The following is a 20,605-nucleotide window of genomic DNA, read 5'->3' on the forward strand; positions in this document are numbered from 1 at the left end:
ATGCATCCGCAATTTCCAGGGCCACCTCCTTTAGTACCCTAGGATGCAGACCATCTGGACCTGGGGATTTGTCAGCCTTCAGTCCCATCAGTCTACTCATCACTGTTTCCTTCCTAATATCAATCTGTTTCATTTCCTCTGTTACCCTATGTCCTTGGCCCATCCATACATCTGGGAGATTGCTTGTGTCTTCCTTAGTGAAGACAGATCTAAAGTACTTATTAAATTCTTCTGCCATTTCTCTGTTTCCCATAACAATTTCACCCAATTCATTCTTCAAGGGCCCAACATTGTTCTTAACTATCTTCTTTCTCTTTACATACCTAAAAAAGCTTTTGCTATCCTCCTTTATATTCCTGGCTAGCTTGCGTTTGTACCTCATTTTTTCTCCCCGTATTGCCTTTTTAGTTAAGTCCTGTTGATCCTTAAAAACTTCCCAATTATCTGTCCTCCCACTCACCTTAGCTCTGTCATACTTCCTTTTTTTTAATGCTATGCAATCTCTGACTTCCTTTGTCAACCACTGTGGCCCCTTTCCCCCCTTTGAATCCTTCCTTCTCCGGGGGATGAACTGATTTTGCACCTTGTGCATGATTCCCAAGAATACCTGCCATTGCTGTTTCACTGTCTTTTCTGCTAGGATATCCATCCAGTCAACTTTGGCCAGCTCCTCCCTCATGGCTCCATAGTTTCCCCTGTTCAACTGCAACACTGACACCTCCGAGCTGCCCTTATCCTTCTCAAATTGCAGATAAAAACTTATCATATTATGATCACTACCTCCTAATGGCTCCTTTACTTCAAGATCACTTATCAAATCCTGTTCATTACATAACACTAAATCCAGAATAGCCTTGTCCCTGGTCAGCTCTCGTACAAGCTGTTCCAAGAATGCATCCCGTAGGCACTCTACAAACTCCCTATCCTGGGGTCCAGCACCAACCTGATTCTCCCAGTTCACCTGCATGTTGAAATCCCCCATAACTACTGCGACATTACCTTTGCCACATGCCAATGTTAACTCCCTATTCAACTTGCACCCAATATCCATGCTACTGTTTGGTGGCCTGTAGACAACACCCATTAGGGTCCTTTTGCCCTTACTGTTCCTTAGTTCTATCCACACAGACTCTACTTCTCCTGATCCTATGTCCCCCCCCTTGCAAAGGACTGAATCTCATTCCTCACCAACAGGGCCACCCCACCCCCTCTGCCCACATTTCTGCCCCTATGATAGCACGTATACACTTGTACATTCATTTCCCAGGTCTGATCTCCCTGCAGCCATGTCTCCGTTATCCCAACAACATCATAGTTACCCATTTGCACCTGAGCTTCAAGCTCATCTGCCTTATTTCTGACACTTCGTGCATTCAGATATAGAATTTTTAGCCCATTTCTCCTCTCTCTGTTTGAATCGCTGCCTATTGTCAAGCAACGCATACCTGTATTGCACTATCCTACTGCCACAAAACAACAAACATCACGACATATACTTAGTGGCCACTGAAATATTAGGTACTTCCTGCACCCAATAGACACTGAATAGTCACCTAATAGTACGTTGCCCATCCACTTCAAGATTCGACGTGTTGTGCATTCTGAACACTGTTGTTGTAATGTGAGTTATTTCAGTTGCTGTCACCTTCCTGTCAGCTTGAACCAGTCTGGCCACTCTGCGCTGATCTCTTTTATCCACAGTGCTGCCATTTACTGGATATCATTTTTTTCTGTTTTTCATACCATTCTCTGTAAACTCTGGAGACTGTTGTGTATGAAAATTCCAGGAGGTCAACAGTTTCTGAGATACTCAAACCACCCTGTCTGGCACCAACAATCATTCCATGGTCAAAGTCGCTTAGACCACTTTTCTTCCCCATTCTGATATTTGGTCCAAACAACAATTGAACCACTCGATCATGTCTGCATACTTTCATGCAATGAATTGCTGCTACATGATTGGTTGATTAGATATTAGCATTAAAGAGCAGATATACAAGAGGTACCTAATAAAGAGTGTATGTCAGTAATAATAAATAAACATGATTCTGATTCTCTCAGTGGTGAGTCAAAGTACAGAACAGCTTCTACAAAACAAGGGAACTCTGGACAGTCTTGGCATGTGACACTAAATCCAGGAAGTTCCCACGTGCTAGCCTCAGCTCACCATACCCATACTGTTATGCAGTACAGAAATGGGCCCTTCACCAACTCTTCCACTCTGTCTAAGATGCCTTTCCGATACAGTCCCAGTTGCCTGCAGTTGGCCCATATCCCTCGAAACCTTTCCCCATTCAAATGTTTTCAACATGTTGTACCGCCTCTACCATCTTCATAAACTTGTTCCACGAACCCACCATTCTCTGCGTGCAAAAGCTTCTCCACAGGTCTCTCTTAAGTGTTCCTCCTCTCATCTTAAATCTACGTCCACCATTCCTAGACTTCCCGATGCTGGGAAAAAGACTGAGAGCATCCAATTATCCATGGCCCTCAATTTTATAAAACTTAAAAATGTGACACTTGCAATTCCACCCACCTGCTGCCAAGGTGTTCCCAGCCATCCAGAAGGTGGCCAACGCACTGACCATGCATCCTCTTCTGTGCTGGGGTTGGAATTCCGAAAAATAGGAGAATATGACTGGTATAGAACCTCCAACACTACAGATGCAAACAGAATTAGATTATTACAATGTCAATGCACGTGCAAGGATACAGGCCAACGCTGGGATACAAGCAGGCTCCGCTTTTACAGATGTACGTATATTTAGCCCACAAGTCAAAAATTACACATAGCTTGACCAGACTGGTTCAAGCTGACAAGGTGACAGTAACTTGTATAACTACACATTACAACAGTGGTGTTCAGAAGAGCATCTCTGAACAGACAACACGTCTAATCTTGAAGTGGATGGGCAACAGCAGCAGAAGACCACAAATGTACACTCAGTAACCACTTTATTAGGTGCAGGAAATTCCTCATATTTAAGTGGCCACTTGTCACCTGCCACACCTCCACAGTGTTGTAACGAATGACGAGAGCCAATTAACATGAACATTTATATACACCTTCTCTTGCCCTGTTACAACAGTACAGAATCAAGCTCAGTGTCTGGGATGATGTATCGGTGGATGTTCCATTGCTTAATAGAGTATCACTGCACAAGTATCAATAGAAGAGCTTGTTTAACAATTTCCACAGCAACTTTCTTAAGTGGATTCCCGTGGTGAAACTGGCGGCGTCTGATTACCAGGAAGGTTGCACAGAAATAGGCTTTGTTTCAAGACTGCCTCGTGTTTGAATTTATTAACATATGGGAACTAGATTAACTGTATGGGTGTCCACAAGTCAGGCATTTGTAAGCCAGGGAGGGTCTATGTAATGAGTACATCTAAAGCAGCCAGAATGCTTTTGATCCAAGTCAGATTTTACACTCCAAACGTGTTATACAGTCTCCTGTTCCTTCATGGACATAAAACTTCCAGGGATCATTCTGGAGCAAGACAGAGAAGTTCCGGCTGGTTTCCTGTCCAATACTTATCCCCCTACTAATATCACATTTTTCTCATCACTTCCTCATTGTTGCTCCTGTGATCTTGTGCACGGGGTGCCTGCCATGTTGCAAGAGTGACTGCTTCAGTACGGGCTGTAATATGCACTGGAATATCTTGAGGTTGGGAAAAATGTTGACAGTGCACCCACTCCCAGTGACGGAGACCTTGATTGAATCCTGACCACTGCTATTCTCTGCATGGAGTTGGCACGTTGACCTTATGGGACCTCCACCCCCAGTTCTGTAGTTTCTTCCAAAATTCCAAAGATGTCCAATAGGCTGGTAGGTTAGCTGGCCGGTGTAAATTGCACCTTGTGTGTGGATGAGTGGTAGAATCTGGAGAATCTGGAGGGGTTGATGAAAATGTGGGGAGAATAAAATGGGATGATCTTCTCCCAAGATGTGTTACTCTATAACTCGTAAGGCAAAAGATTCTGAACATCTGCTTTGGTAGACGAGACATATGGTCTTTTACATCAAGTTTAAATTCCATCTAAACTTTGCACAGTGGCAAGTTTATGGCCTGTAATAATGTAGGATTAATGCAAAATGGTGTAGACTCAGTGGGCCAGAGGGCCTGTAGATTTCTATAACTATATAGGCAACGACTATTTGTCATGCAGGATTCCCTAAAGGTTAATTTGCAGGTTGAGTCAGTGAAGAGGAAGGCAAATGCAATGTTAGCATTCATTTCTAGAGGACTAGAATATAAAAGGATGTAATGTTGAGGCTTTTTAAGGCACTGGTGAGGCCTCACGGAGTACAGTACTGAGAACAGGTTTGGCCCCTTATTTAAGAAAGGATTTGCTGACATTGGAGAGGGTGCAAAGGAAGTTCACAGAAATTATTCTGGAAACTAAAGGTTTATCGTCTGAGAAGCAATTGATGGCTCTGGGCCTTTACTCGCTGGAATTTAGAAGAATGGGGGGTGGGATCTCATTGAAACCTATCAATTGCTGAAAGGATTGAGTGGATGTGGAGAGGATGTTTGCTATCGTGGGGGGGGGGGTCTAGAACAAGAGGACACAGCCTCAGAATAGAGGGATGTCCATTTAGAAAGTAGATGATGAGGAATTTCTTTAGCCAGAAGGTGACAAGTCCTATATAGCTGTAACATTACCTCTCGGCTCTTAAACTCAATCCCACGATTGATGAAGGCCAATGCACCGTATGCCTTCTTAACCACAGAGTCAACCTGCGCAGCAGCTTTGAGTGTCCTATGGACTCGGACCCTAAGATCCCTCTGATCCTCTGCCAGGAGGTAAGTTTAAGGTCTGGCTGCTGTAGCTGTGCCAGTTTGGAAGTGCTAAAGCATCCAAGACTCTGCTCATTTCAAAGCAATGGAAAGTACTCTCACAACATTTAAGCACCATCTGTACTAGCATATGAACGCCTTTCCATATTAATCTCATTACCAGCTCTTCATCATACCAGGCTACACATAAAGAGGTTGCAATGGGATCAACATGGACAGGTACTTGATCATGCGACCATGGTGGGCCACTGCAACGCCAAAGCAGCACAGAGGAAGAGTGACAAGATTCAGGCAGATACAAGAGAGACTGGAAAACTGCATCAACACCCCCAAAATGCTGGAAGAACTCAGGTCTCTTGAACAAAAGAGGATAGCTACATTCATTCACACTCTGTTTTATTGTTATTTCATGCTTGTTATTTCTTGCTATTTATTTATATCTGCATTTGCACAGTTTGTTTATTGTTAACAGTTCCTGATGTTTACAGTTCTATAGATTTGCTAAGTATGCCCGCAGAAAAAAAAACTCAGGAACACTTACAACACGCTGGAGGAACTCAGCGGGTCGGGCAGCATCCGTGGAAACAAGCAGTCAACGTTTCGGAACTCCGGATCCAGCATATTATCCTCTGCAACTTCTGCCACCTTCAATAGGATCCCACCACTAAGCATACCTTTCCCTCTCTACCCCTCTCCGCTTTCCGCAGGGATCGTTCCCTCCACAACTTCCTGGTCCACAATGTCCCTCCCCACAGATCTCCCACTTGGCACTTATCCCGGCAAGCGTTAAGTGCTACACCTGTCCCTACACCTCCTCTCTTACCACTAATCAGGGCCCCAGACAGTCCTTCCAGGTGAGGCAACACTTCAGTTGTGAGTCTGTTGGGGTCATCTATTGCATCCGGTGCTCCCGGTGCGGCCTCCTCTACATCAGCGAGACCCGACGCAGATTGGGGGACCGCTTCATCGAGCGCCTCCACTCCATCCGCCACAACAGACAGGATCTCCTGGTTGCCACCCACTGCAACTCTGCTTCATATTCCCATTCGGATATGTCCATACATGGCCTCCTCTACTGTCATGATGAGGCCAAACTCAGGTTGGAGACTACACCTCATCTACCGTCTGGGTAGTCTCCAGCCCCTTGGCATGAACATCGAATTCTCCAACTTCCGGTAATTCCCTCCTTCTCCCTTCCCCCATCCCAGTTTCACTCTGCCTCCTCCTCCAGCTGCCTATCACCTCTTTCATGATTCTGCCTTCTACTACCCATAGTGCTTTCCCCTTACATTCCTTCTTCACCTCTCCTGCCTATCCCCTCCCTGCTTCCCCACCCCCACCCCTTGATCTTTTCTCTTATTGGTTTGACCCCAGCAAAAATCACAAAAATCCCTTCTTAAAATCACAACTTTGTTTTAAGTTAAAAGTTAACTATTACTCATGAGGTTCGGCCTCTGGATCATCACTGGTACACAGACGTTTCACAGAGACAAATTTGAAATGTACTAAGTAGACGCACTATAGGCTTAAATCCAAATCTTTATACCAGGAATCTCCAGGCATCAATATCTGGTGAGGAGAGTGTGTATAAAGGGAGACTGGGGAAAGAGCACCATACAGTGAAAGACCTGGCAAGAGGTGATACACGTGGCAAGATAATAACAGGAAACAGTAAACCACTATTCTTTAACAAAACCCACTATTCTCATTCTGTTAACAAGCTGTACGATGTTTAATCTGTGAAATGACTTTCCTCAAGAAACTCCATTTATACTTTCTCAGGGGGAATTAAAAAGGACTTGAACGATCTGATATGCATTTCATAACCAAACCTGCTGAACACCAATTACGAGATTTGACTCCCATTTTGAATTCCCACCCTAAGCTTATTGGTTAAAAAAGGAACAGATTATAAAGACTCAAACCTTCAGGAACCATAAAAGGGAGTTGCCTCAGGTTACAAACAATTCATCACTCAGAGTACTTGGACTATATCAAGGAGGGACATGTGACACAAGGAGAGGTTGGACATACTTGGGTTGTTTTCTCTGGAGAGGTGGAGGCCAAGGGGAAACCCGTCAGAAGTACATTAAAGATTATGAGAAGCATACATCAAGTAGACTGTCAGTATCCTTTATCCGCAGGGTTAAAATGAACATCATCATAGTAAAGTACAGCATAGAAACCTGCTGAACACCAATTACAAGATTTGACTCCCTTTGGCCCATCTTGTCTGTAATGAACCATTTAAACTGCCAACTCCCATCGACCTGCACTGGGACCAGAGGCCTCCATAACCCTACTATCTATGTACCTATCGAAACTTCTCTTAAATGTTGAAATCGAGCTCACAGGCACCACTTGCTCTGGCAGCTCATTCTACACTCTCAACCACCCTCAGAGTGAAGACGTTTCCCCTCATTATCCCCTTAAACTTTTCACCTTTCACCCTTAACTCATGATATCTAGTTCTAGTCTCACCCAACCTCAGTGGAAAAAGCCTGCTTGCACTTACCCCATCTATACCTCTATCAAAGCCCACAACTGTTCACGATGTACATTAATGATCTGGAACAGGGGATCGAGTGTACTGTATCTCAGTTTGCTGGTGATACTAAACTGAACGGAAAAGCAAATAGTGCAGAAGATATGGAGAGTAATAGATAGGTTAAGTGAGTGGGCAAGGGCCTGGCAGATGGAGTACAATGCTGGTGAATGTGAGGTCATCCACTTTGAAAGGAAAAATGGCAGAGAGATTATTATTTAAATGGGAAGAAATTGCAACATGCTGCTATGCAGAGGAACGTGCAGAGAGCGTGCCTGTGCACGAATCACAAAAGGTTGGTTTGCAGGTGCAGCGGGCTATCAAGAAGGCAAATGGAATATTGGCCTTCATTGCTAGAGGGACTGAACTTAAGAGCAGGGAGGTTATGCTGCAACTGTACAGGGTACTGGTGAGGCCGCACCTGGAGTACTGTGAGCAGTTCTGGTCTCCTTACTTGAGGAAGTGTATACTGGCTTTGGAGGCGATGCAAAGGAGGTTCACCAGGTTGATTCCAGAGATGAGGGGGTTAGACTATGAGGAGAGATTGAGTCACCTGGGACTGTAGTCACTGTAATTCATAAGAATGAGAGGAAACAAAGTTATGAAAGGGATAGATAAGATAGAGGCAGGAAAGTTGTTTCCACTGATAGGTGAGACTAGAAATAGCCTCAAGATTCGGCCGGGGGGAGATTTAGGATGGAGGTGAGGAGGAACTGCTTTTGCCAGAGAGTGGTGAATCTGTGGAATTCTCTGCCCAATGAAGCAGTGGAGGCTACCTCACTAAATATATTTAAGACAAGGTTGGATAGATTTTTGCATAGTAGGGGAGTTAAGGGTTAAGGGGGAAAAGGCATGTAGGTGGAGATGAGTCCATGGCCAGATCAGCCATGATTATTGAATGGCGGAGCAGACTCGACAGGCCAGATGGCCTAATCCTGATCCTATTTTTAATGCTCTTATGTTCTTACTCAATACTTGGATTTACAAAGGCCAATGTGTCAAAAGCTTTCTTTACAAGCCTATCTACATGTGACTCCACTTTCAATAAATTATGGACCTGTATTCCCAGATCCCTTTGTTCTACCACACTCGTCAGTGCCTGACCATTCACCGTGTAAGACCTACCCTGGTTGGTCCTACCGAAGTGTAACACCTCACACTTGTCTGCATTCAATTCCATCTGCCATTTTCCAGCTGGCCCAGATTCCGCTGCAAGCCATGAGTCTTTCTCACTGTCCACTGTATCCCCAGTCTTGGTGTTATCTGCAACTTTGCTGATCCAGTTAACCACATTATAATCCAGATCATTGATACAGAGGATAAACAACAATGGGCCCATCACCGATCCCTGCAGCACTCCACTAGTCACAGCCTCCTGTCAGAGAAGCAGCCACCTACTACAACTCTAATGGCTTCTCCTACAAAGCCAATGTCTAATCCATTTTACTACCTCATCTTGAATGCCAAGTGACTAAACATTCTGGACCAACCTTCATGCAGAACCTTGTCAAATGCCTTGGTAAAATCCATGTAGACAACATCCACTGCCTTGTCTTCATCAACTTTCCTGGTAACTTCCTCAAAACACTCTGTAAGATTAGCTAGCCATGACCTACCACACATGAAGCCATGTTGACTATCCTTAATCAATACATGTTTATCCAAATACTCATACCCAGTCCCTTAGAATACTTTACTGATACTGGTATCAGACTCACCAGCCTATGGTACCTCACTTGTTACTAATGATGATTTAAGTATCCCTGCTAGGGCTTCAGCAACTTCTGCACTTGCCTCCCGCAGAGACCAAGGGAACACCTTGTCAGACTCTAGGGATTTATCCATCCTAATATGCCTCAGGACAGCAAACACCTCCTCCTCTATAATCTGTACAGGGCCCACGAAGTTGATGCTGCTTTGCTTCACTTCTATAGACTCTGCGTCCATCTCCTGAGTAAATACAAATGCATAAAATTCATTTAAGCTCTTCCCCATCTGTTTTGGCTCCACACATGGATTCCCATTCTGGTCTTCCAGAGGACCAATTTTGTCCCTTGCAATCCTTTTGCTCTTAACATATCTGTACAATCCCTTGGAATTCTCCTTCACCTTGTCTGCTAGAGAAACCTCATGCCTTCTTTTAGCCCTCCTGATTTCTTTCTTAATTGTTCTCTTGCATTTCTTGTAGTCCACAAACACCCCAGTTGTTTCTACTTGCCTATACTTGCTATGCACTTCCTATTTTTTTCTTAACCGGGGCCTCAATGTCTCTTGAAAATCAATGTTACCTGTACCTGGTTATCATTACCTTTTATTCTGACAGGCACATACAAGTTTTGTATTCTCAAAATTTCACTTTGAAGGCCTCCCACACCTTTGCCAGAAAACAGCCTGTCCCTAACCACACTTGTCAGATCCTTTCTGGCAGCATCAAAACTGGCCTTTCTCCAATTTAGACTCCCAACCTGCAGACCAGACCTATCTTTTTGCATATTTACTTTGAAACTAATGTCACTGTGATCACAAAGCGTTCCCCTATACAAACTTCTGTGACCTGCCCCGTCTCTGTCCCTAATAGCAGGTCAAGTATTGCACACTCTGTCCTTCAAACTTCTACGTACTGATTTTAAAAAACTTTCCTGAACTCATTTGACAAATTCTATCCCATCTCGTCCTTTTACAATATGGTGGAAATCCAAGACAATACGTGGAAAGTTAAAAATCATCTACTACAAACAATCTTAAGTTTCTTGCAACAGTCTGCGATCTCTCTACAGATGTGTTCCTCTAAATCCCACGAACTGTTGGGTGGTCTGTAATATAGTCCCATTAACATGGTCATACCTTTCTTAGTTCCACCCATAATGCCTCACTAAATGAGTTCTCCAGTCTATCCTGACTGACATCACCATGATATTTTCCCTGACTAGTTACGCCACCCCATTTAATCCATCCCACTCTGTCACATCTAAAGCAACGGAACCCCAGGATATGGAGCGGCCAGTCCTGCCCCTCTTGCAACCAAGTCTCACTAATGGCTACAATATCACAATTCCACGTGTTGATCCATCCCAAGCTCATCTATGATACTTCTTGCATTGAAATATACACAGCTTAGAACATTAGTCCCGCCATGATTCCTGACTTTGCCTAAGGTCTTAACAACATCTGTCTCCACTATTTGTTCTGGCACTCTGGCTCCCACCCCCAGCAACTCTAGTTTAAACCCCCCCCCCCCCCGCCTCCACATCCACTGTGCAGCACTATTAAACCTTCCCACTAGGATATTAGTCCCCTTCCAGTTCAGGTGCAAACTGTCTCTTCTGTACAGGGCTCACCTGCCCTGGAAGAAAGCCCAATGATCATAAAACCTTCTGCCCTCCCTCCTACACCAACTCCTTGCCCACATGTTAAAATATATAATTTTCCTATTTCTGGCCTCACTAGCATGTGGCACAGGTGGATTCGTGGAATCATAAACGTTCTCATGAGCTCAATCTTTTGTAGCGGCTTTAGCTTTGCTGCTTTCAGCCCCTGGAACCACGAATCCAGTTTTTCTTTCCAATTACCGTCTCTGACTCCGCACCATGGATCGATCTTCGCCCCGAGGTACTTTTTGATCTCACCAGGTGGGATGAACTGGATATCTTTGCCTTCCAGGTTCCATTCCTTCCTCGTATTATAGAGGTAGGTCTTGCTCTTGTACTCAGAGTAAAAACCTTTGGTTTTCCTCACATTGACTTCCAGCCCGGTGTTCTTGCAGAATCTGTTTAGGATCTGCAAGTTTCACAACCCTGGAAGTTCTGCCCTTTAACTTCGAATCCAACTCCCTATGCAGAACCTCATCACTCCTCCTACCCATATTATTGGTATCTACATGGACCATGACCTCTGGCTGTTCACCCTCCCACTTCAGAATGCTGAGGACTCGATCTGAGATGTCCCGGACCCTGGCACCCGGGAGGCAATAGAACATCCGGGAATCCCATTCTCATCCACAGAACCTCCTTTCTGTTACCCTAACTAATGAACCCCCATCACCACAGCTCACCTCTTCTCTTCCCTTCCCTTCTGTATCAGAGCCAAACTCAGTGCCCAAGACCTGACTGTGTGAATTTCCTCTGCTAGGTTCATCCCCTCCCTCAACAACATCCAAAGTGGTGAACTGAGGGGGATGGCCACAGAGTTACTCTGCACTGGCTGTTTAACCCCTTTCCCCTTCCTGACTGTCACCCAGTTTCCTGTGTCTTGCAGCTTGGGTGTGACTATCACCCCTTCGGCCTCCTGAATGATCTGGAGTTCCTCCAGTTCCAGCTCCAGCTCCTTGACGCAGACTGTTAGAAGCTGCAGCTGGATGCACTTCTCGCAGTGGCAGCCGTCAGGGACACTGAAGGTCTCCCTGCCTTCCCACATCTCGCAAGAAGAGCGTTCAACCATCCTGCCTGACATCGCAACTGTTCTAACTAAACAAATATAAAGAAGGAAGTATCTCCAGATCTAACAGTATCCAATTTACCTTTGTTTGTCTCTTCCTTTTCTCAATACCTAACAAAACTCATGTTTCTCTCTGGTTTTTCAATCACCTTTTGCTGAACTCTTAAATCTCTCTAAACCTTCAGGCTTGCTGCTACTTCTGCTAACTTTACATGTCTCTTCCTCAGATTTCACACCACCTTTAATTTCACTGTGGTAGGATTGCTTTTCCTGTGCAGCTTTGGATATTAAAGGGAATGTTTGTTTTAGTTCTTTAACTGCTAGCCAGTGTCTGCCTGCTATCACAGCCTTTGTTGTAGCTTCCCCAAACACCACAGCCAAGCCACTTAAGAGACTTTTACACCTTCATCATTTCTTTCTGGCTTTGGGTTAAGTATCCCCAATTTCAAACAATATACAATTACTGCATGTTATATTATTCTCTGCAGGGATCCCTTTAACTAATAAACAATTCCTCTTTGCTAAGTACCAGAAATAAAGTTGCGCACACGGGGGTGATCGGCCTATTATACCTAGCTGCCCGCACTGCTGTCCTCTCTGTCTCACACCACTTCTTCTTTCCAACTATTTGGTTGATTCACTTTTGGAAGATACTATTGAAAAGGCTTCCATCAGAAGATCCCAAGTCTTATCTTCACCTTTGTTCAAAGACATTACATCAATTCTCACTTGTGTTGCTTTGCACAGTTCCATACCTTACAAGGATGAGGGCGTTAATGCCACTCTCCACACTCCTCCCCGCTTATTCCAAACTTCTGCTTCCCTGTCATTCCCACCACACTACCTTTCCCCAGTCAACGTCCACCTTGTGCCAGGAGCACACCAGAATGTGCCAAGGATGGCCAGGAGGGGGGAATAAAACATGTGGAACTGCCACCCAAGATGATCTCCTCGAAGTGGGGTTAGGCAGGGACTTTGAGGTATGTAACTTCAAATTCAGCTTTGGAACATGGGTTGCAAGGGAGCGGAAGAAAAAAGGGCTTCTACACGATCCCTCATGCAGCAGTAACTGGTTCTCTCTGCTTCAGCACTCCAAGATGGACACCTGTAAGCCTAAAGTCCTCCAACATCTCTGCCACACTGGTCTCCAATTACAAAATCTTGGAAAAGATTGCTCACTTCCCAAACCTGGGGAGCCACCTCTCAGTGAAGATTGATACACCATCTTCAATATAGTAGCTTTGAGTAACAGAATTTTTGTAGATCAAGCATGCAGATCTGGCAGGAAACTAGCAGTCTACAAGGCAGCTGTGACCTCAGCCCTTCTGAAACTTGGACTACCACACGTGTTGGATAAAGCCCATCATTGTCTCCACAAAACCTTGCAAAATCACAACCTCACAAGGAGAACATCTCCAACAGTGAAGCCCTGGTTATTCCCAGTTTTTGCTGCAAGTGTTTTTTATTGTTTCTGTGTATAATACATGTACTTGTGCATGTGACAATTAGTCCTGTCCTTTACAACAGTCTCCCAATACAGACTCACTATTCCGCACACTGTGTGCGATCACCTTGGACAGGGAATAAGTCTCAAGTGTGTGCTTAAACCCGCTGAGGAAAAGGAAGATCTCCACTGCCTCTAAGGCACATGACCACTCAGGGAAGAGGAGCAACATTTGGGATGGCACTGAGAATCTCACGGCCAAGATCTGGGGAACACAGGGGTGTATATCACCTCATAAACTACCCAGCTGCTCCATCAGACACATTCTGCCCCATCTGTGGAAGAGTCTGTGATTTCCACTTTAAACCAACCAGCTTCCTCCAGACCCACGCAACCAGATTAGAAGCCAGTCAATCTTGATACTGAAGGGGCCGCCCAAGAAGAAGCACCTCCAGGAAGCTACAGAAAGTGGCAGGCCCAAGGCAGGCGAAAGAAAAGCAGGAGCCTGGCCCATTACTCACCCAATTCCACTAAAGAATCGCAACACTAGAAACGTCCAGTAATTAGGTGCCAGACTTGATGCAGCTCCACAAACCCCATTCACTGTTAACGAGAGCACAAGAATTCTCTGGCGACCTTTCAGGTCCGCGAGGGCCCCCCACATGTAGCCCCCGATCATCATACCTGCATAGATGGGGAGAAATACTTGTTGTAAGCCTGGGTACAAAATACTGTTTGAGGCTTGTATCTTTACCCTATAGTGCTTCACATTCAATTTTGAAGCACACCGTGGATGCAAGTTTGTACATAGCAAGATCCAACAAGCAGCATACGGGCTAAATGATCCAGTAATCCTTTCCTTGCTCTTGGTTATAATTGAAAATCGCAAGCCTGGTCTTTCCAATCAGGACCTCTGACGCTCACTAAGCTGACATCGTAGTGGTAGATATGGCTACTTTTAGGTGGGATGCCATTCCGAGAGTAGGCATAAGTTTAGATTATATGCTTGGGTGCAATATTTGAATACAGCCTTTTGTGGTCTCAATAGACAACACAGTAAATATCATCCATGCACTCAATTTGTCCCATCAGAGGAAGATAGTTATGAACTGGGGGTGGTGGTCAGTGGGTTAATGTGCGAAAGAGGATTAGGATTTAAAACCGAAAGAGGTAAGCAAAGTAATAAATTGTGCTGATAAGCCTAGACACCCAACATGCCATGACACTATGCCAGGCTACTACCTGCTGCCTTGCCTATTTTACTTTGTATTGGCCAATCCCACCTTGGAGTAACAAGGTGAACAGCTGACTAATCTCTAAAGTCACTCTTAAGAATACTCCAGTCCTGACGAAGGGTCTCGACCCGAAACGTTGACTGCTTCTTTCAACGGATGCTGCCCGACCTGCTGAGTTCATCCAGCTTTTTTGTACGTCTTGATTTGACCATAGCATCTGCAGTGTACTTTGTGTTTACAGAATACTCCAACCGCTTTCAACCGTCTGTCTATCCATATTGATGCTAACTTGAAAGTTAGTCTCAAGCTGGAGATTTATAACATCAGAAAACACAGCAACACATACAAAATGCTGGAGGAACTCAGCAGGTCAGGCAGCATCTACGGAAAAGAGTAAACGGTCGAAGTTTCAGGCTGAGAATAAAAAGGTGGGAGGAGGGGAAAGAGGCCAGTTGGCAGGTGAAGCCAGGTGGGTGGGTAAGGTCACGGGCTGGAGAAGAAAGAATCTGATAGGAAGGAGAAGAGGACCCGGGGGGAGCAATAGGCAGGCCAAAAGTAGTAAAAGGTCAGAGTGGGGAATGGGGGGGGGGGGGGTGGAATTTGTTCACTAGAAGCAGAAATTGATATTCATGCCAACAGGTAGGAGGGTACCCAGACAGAATACAAGGCGTTGCTCCTCTACCCTGAGGGTGGCCTCATCTTGGCACAAGAGGAGGCCATGGACCGACATGTCGGAATGGGAATCAGCATTAAAATGTTCTGTCACCGGGAAGTCCCGCTTGTGGTGGATGGTACGGAGGTGCTCGACGAAGCGCTCCCCCAACGTACACTGGGTCTCACCGATGTAAGGGAGGCCACATCGGGAGACCAGACACAACAGACAACCCCAGCAGATTCGCAAGTGTTGCCTCACCTGGAAGGATTGTTCGGGACTCTGAACAGAAGTGAGGGAGGTGGTGTATGGGCATGTGTAGCACTTAGCCCGCTTGCGGGGGTAGGTGCCTGGAAGGTGACTGGTAGGGAGGGACAACTAGACAAGGGAATCACAGAGGGAGTGATCCCTGTGGAAAGCGGAGGCGGGGGGGAGGTAAAGATATGTTTAGTGGTCTGATCCCTTAGAAATCAAATGTATCTTTGCCATAAGAGTAATCATGAAGAGATTGCTAACAGCAGCACCTAAAACCTAATGAGTGCATGTAATAATGCACAGAGACACTGTATTTACAATCACCAATTATAAATAATGAAAACGATACAACATATGGATAAATATTTAAAAAGGAAACAGCAGGATATCGATTGGTTGCAGACAGCGAGGAGAGAGAGCAGACTGAGTTTAATCTCGCCAAATGTGAGGTGTTGCTTTTGGAAGATCACATGCAAAGGGACAGTACATTGCTAAAGGCAAGGTGCTTAAAGGTGTTAATATAGAGCAGGGGCTCCCAAACTGGGGTCCATGGACCCCTCAGTTAATGGAAGGCTCCACAACATAAAATAAAAGTTGGGGACCCCGATATAGAGGGATCTTAGGATCCAATTCCATAACTGGAACAAACTGTGAAAGTATCTACACTGGCTCATAGGATGGCACAGGGATTAGGTATATTTGCCTTTATTAGTTGAGGCAATGAGTTCAAGAGTCAGGAAGTTACGCTGCAGATTTGTAAAACTCTAGTTAGGCTGTGTCTGGACTATACTGTATTCGGTTTTGGTCACCCAACCACAGGAAGGATATGGAGGCTTTGGAGACCGTGCAGAAGAGGTTTGCCAAGATGAAGTCCAGATTAGAGGGCACGTTGCTGTAAGCAGAGGCTGAACAAACCGAGGTTCTTTTCTCTGGAGCAGCAGAGGCTGAAGTGAAATCTGACATAAGTTTATAAGAGGTACAGATAGACAGCCAGTAATCTTTTTCTCAGGGTTGAAATATCTGAGAGCACAGGTCAGGGTACTTTTAGCTTTCTTAAGGGATACAGGTTTTTTAAAATATATAGGATATGATGGATAAGCAGGAATAGGGATGGCCAAAGAAGGAAGGATAAAGTGTAGATGTGTATGTGTGTGTGTATGGGGGGGAAGGGGTGGGAAGAGGGAATATGAGTGAAGGAATTTAGAATGCAAGTCTATTGTCTGATCCACACTCCGGAGCAGAAGGTGGCGGTAATGCACCATTAAGCTGAGTGCCAACCGCCGTTAAACAAGAAGAAGAAATATCTGATAGAAGGATGAAGTTCAAAAGAGATGACGTGCGTTTTAAAAGCACAGAGTGGCGGTGCCTGGAAGGTACTGCTGGGGGTGAGGGGGCTGTAGCGGAGACAAATACAGCAGAGGCATTTAAGATGCCCTTGGATAGGCACATGAATGGGCAGAGAAAGGATGGATATGACATCATGTAAGCAGAAAGGATTAGTTTAGTTAAGCATTCAGCACAACATTGTGGGTGGAAGAGCCTGTTCCTATGTTAGAAATCCGTTGTTTAAAGAAATTGCTTGAAAAAATGGATCGTATTGCATAGGATGCAAGCACTTCACTGTTTATACAACCCCAAGGATACAGCATCTATTCCAAACCAGTTTCCATCCATTGTTCCAATTCTTTACACCGCCCCTCCAGCCTCTTCTAACGAAAAAGAGCCACCAACTTTCAAAACTTCAAATAATGTTTTGACTTAAGTGATGTATATCTAGCTGACAAACAACAAGAAATGTTACCATCAAGAGCATCAATAAAAAGTACTAATTAAATCAGTAACCTTCCACACACAGCTTAAAGGAACTGCCAGCATCTGGTAAGAGAATGGAGCAGCCCTGAGAAAAGCTGCACACACTGAATACTGAAACCCATTGTTTCCCTCACAGATTTTATAACTGTCTATTCTATTTTTTCCCACTTTTCTTCTAAATTCAGGTTTCAACTTTTTCAAAATAAAGAATGGCAAGGCATTGCAGAGAGGAGTTACACTGGAGGAAAGATGCCTCAGCAAGTCAGGTGGCATTGTAGAGGGAGAGAGGCAGAGTTATCATTTCAGAACAATGTGATCTTCCTATCAGAACTAGAAGAAAAATTCTAAGAAGGGTTATCAATCCAAGATATCCTCTGTCTCTACGAATGTTACCCAACCTGCTGAGTATTTTCAGATTTTCAGCATCTGCAGTTTGTTTTGCATTTTGATTGACGGGAAAGAGGGCCTTCAAAAATACAAGAGTTACAAGAAACAGTGAAGGCCAATGAGAAATTTAATCCAAATGTTCTAAATCTGGTATTCAAAATGGAATTGAGGAACACAGAACAGATGACCAGAGGGTTTGGGAGAACTAGCAATAAAAACCAGAGTGAACAATTGGCTAAACTTATTCTGCAGTGAGTTATAATCTGGAATCTATGAGACTGCAATTGGAACAAATTCACTAAAGGGAATTTGATTTACAACAAATTGGACAAATCTATCATGGAGGTCGCACCCTGCGTTATATGATTTTGAGATAATAAATTTCATCAATTGATCTTGCAATCAAACATGTTTGCAAAATGTACTATTGGCTTAGTGCTGCTGGCTTTCACAAAGGGTTTGATATTGATGGGATTGGAAATTAATACCACACTCAGAAGCTGGGCGAGATGTGTCATTCCAGCAAGCTAATCTATCATTAGACACATGTAGCTGGCAATGAGATGTAAACAATATGTAAAATTCTGATGACCCCATTACATGAAAGATATGGAGGCTTTGGAGAGAGTGCAGGACAGATTTACCAAGGGATATTGCCTGGATTGGAGGGCGTGAACTATAAGGAGAGGTTGAAGAAACTTGGGTTGTTTTCTCTGGAGTCTAAGGCAGAGCAAGACCTGAAATTATGAGAGAAATAAATAAGGTAAACTGTCACCAGCATTATAGGCAAAAGGGCCTACTCCTGTGTGTACTGTTCTATGTAAAAGTGTCATTTCTGTCTAATGGCTGCCCTCTAACCAGGGTTATGTACAAAAGAAAACAAAACATTGTTTGTTTCCCCTTTATGGACAGTGAACCCTTCCTGCTACATTAGTGTCACTTCGAATGATCATCATGAATGGCAGCATGAGTGTGTGCATCAGTAGTAAGTGAGAGTCCTAGCTCTCCTCTCCAGTGGCCTTCAGGCACCATTTCAAACACCAAGAGACTGAATACTCCATAGAGTCCTGGCCAAACGATAACTCTCAAACAAACAGCAGTACGCATTGGCATGTGGAAACATGCTGCACATTTGACATTCAACAATAACCCATTTCCAAGCACATCACTGGCATCAAAAAATCTACTGAATATTCAAATCCTGAGATACAGTGGATGTAGTGAGGATGCTTCCAGTAATGGGGGAAGTCTAGGACCAGAGGGCACAACCTCTTTAGAACAGAGATGAAGAGGAATTTCTTTGGACAGAGTGTGGTGAATCTGTGGAATTCATTGCCAATTCATTGGGTATACTCAAAGCGGAAGTTGAGAGGTTCTTGACAAATAAGGACATCAAAGGTTAGGGGGAGAAGATGGGGAATGGAGTTGAGAGGCAAAGTAAATCAGCCATGATTGAATGGCAGAGCAGACCTGACTCTCCAAATGGACTAACTCTGCTCCTATGTCTTGTGGACCAAAGCAAAAATTGTTAACGAGATAATAAGTGTATTGGCAAGGGCAGAGCAACTGGCCCCACATGGGTGACTGGTCCAAAAGAGTAGGATCTAAGTTGGATCCTAAATTGGCTTAGTGAAGGAAGTGAAAAGGTTTTATGGCAGTCTGCTTCTCTGATTGGAAGCCCGGGATCAGTAATATAACCTTATCTTTAGCATATTTAGTAACATTGCAATAATTTGCTATCCAACTACAGTATTTGGAAATCCTGATAATTGGGCACTATGTCATTGGTGACGCTTTCTATGATCCCCAAACTTCACCAGGGCCCTGGTTCCTGTGCTCTTTGAAACTCATCAAGACACTGAGGACTGCGGCAGAACAGAGGGATCAGGAAATACACATTCCTTGAAGGTAGTGTCGCAGGTTGTAAACAGAGCTTCTGGCACATCGGCCTTCGTAAATCAGAATACTGAGTACAAGAGCTGGGATGTCGTGTTGATGTTGTACAAGATGTCAGTGAGGCCTAATTTGCAGTATTGTCTGCAGTTCGGTCATCTACCTACAGAAAAGATATCAATGTTATAGAGAAAGTTACAAGGATTTGGCAGGGACTTGAAGACCTGAGTTATAGGGAAAGGTTGAATACGTTAGGATTTTATTCCCTAGAGCATAGAAGAATAAGGGAACATTTGATAAGAGTTATACAAAATCATGAGCGGCATAGATAGGGTAAACACAAGCAGGCTTTTTCCACTGAGGTTGGGGGAGACTAGAACTAGAGGTCATGAGTTAAGGTTGAAAGGTAAAATGTTTTAGAGGAACATCTTCACTCAGAGGGTGCTGAGAGTGTGGAATGAGCTGCAGCAAAAGTGATGGATACAAGTTTGATTTCAACATTTAAGGGAAGTATGGACAAGTACGTGAATGGGAGGATATGGAGGCCTTTGGTCCAGGTGCAGGGCAATGGAAATAGTTTGGCATAGAGTACATGGACTGAAGGGCCTGTTTCGGTGCTGTAGTGTTCTATGACGATATGCAGAAATGTATTGTTGTATTTCTTACATTGCAATTTAAAAAGTATTTCATTGACTGTAAAGCACCTCCTGATACACTGAGGGTATAAGTGAGACAGGTGAGTATTTCCCCTCCCACTGCTGATTATCAGCTTGGCATAGACCTGGAGTTGGTATCAAATTAAGCACAATAGGCAAACGTGTTAAAAATTACCCAGGAAGATGCTTGCGGTAAGCCAGCCCATATCTGCTGTGTTGAGGTGAAGATCACACCGGGCAGTAGGAAGCAAGAAGGACACGCACAGAATTTCAACGGCATCACTGGCATTTGCCCAACCACAGATGATTAACAGCAACATGTGAAACATTCCGAAACCTGAAAAACAAATTTTAAATAAATTCTCCAACAGAATTAATGCACGGAACACAGGAAAAGAATATTCAATGCCTCAGTCAGCTCAACTCTTGTGATTTATTGGAGCCAAGAGATTGCAGATGCTATAGAATGGAGCAAAAACACCTGGA

The 20,605-nt window shown here is 44.3% G+C and overlaps 1 protein-coding gene across 4 annotated transcripts in view; it reads right to left on the reverse strand.

Annotated features, from left to right (window-relative positions):
- Window positions 1–20,605, reverse strand: part of sv2 (synaptic vesicle glycoprotein 2) — a 100,715-nt gene that overhangs the window by 47,261 nt on the left and 32,849 nt on the right. For 3 of the 4 annotated variants that reach the window (XM_073024962.1, XM_073024963.1, XM_073024964.1), the window contains 3 exons: window positions 20,295–20,456; window positions 13,751–13,913; window positions 2,537–2,658 (listed from right to left, as the gene is read on the reverse strand). In XM_073024962.1, coding sequence (XP_072881063.1) covers window positions 2,537–2,658; window positions 13,751–13,913; window positions 20,295–20,456 — 447 coding nt within the window. The remainder of the gene's footprint in view (window positions 1–2,536; window positions 2,659–13,750; window positions 13,914–20,294; window positions 20,457–20,605) is intronic. The other variant, XM_073024965.1, reaches the window with a different exon arrangement.

The sequence above is a fragment of the Hemitrygon akajei genome, chromosome 21, assembly GCF_048418815.1.
Source record: "Hemitrygon akajei chromosome 21, sHemAka1.3, whole genome shotgun sequence".
Taxonomy (NCBI): Eukaryota; Metazoa; Chordata; class Chondrichthyes; order Myliobatiformes; family Dasyatidae; genus Hemitrygon; species Hemitrygon akajei.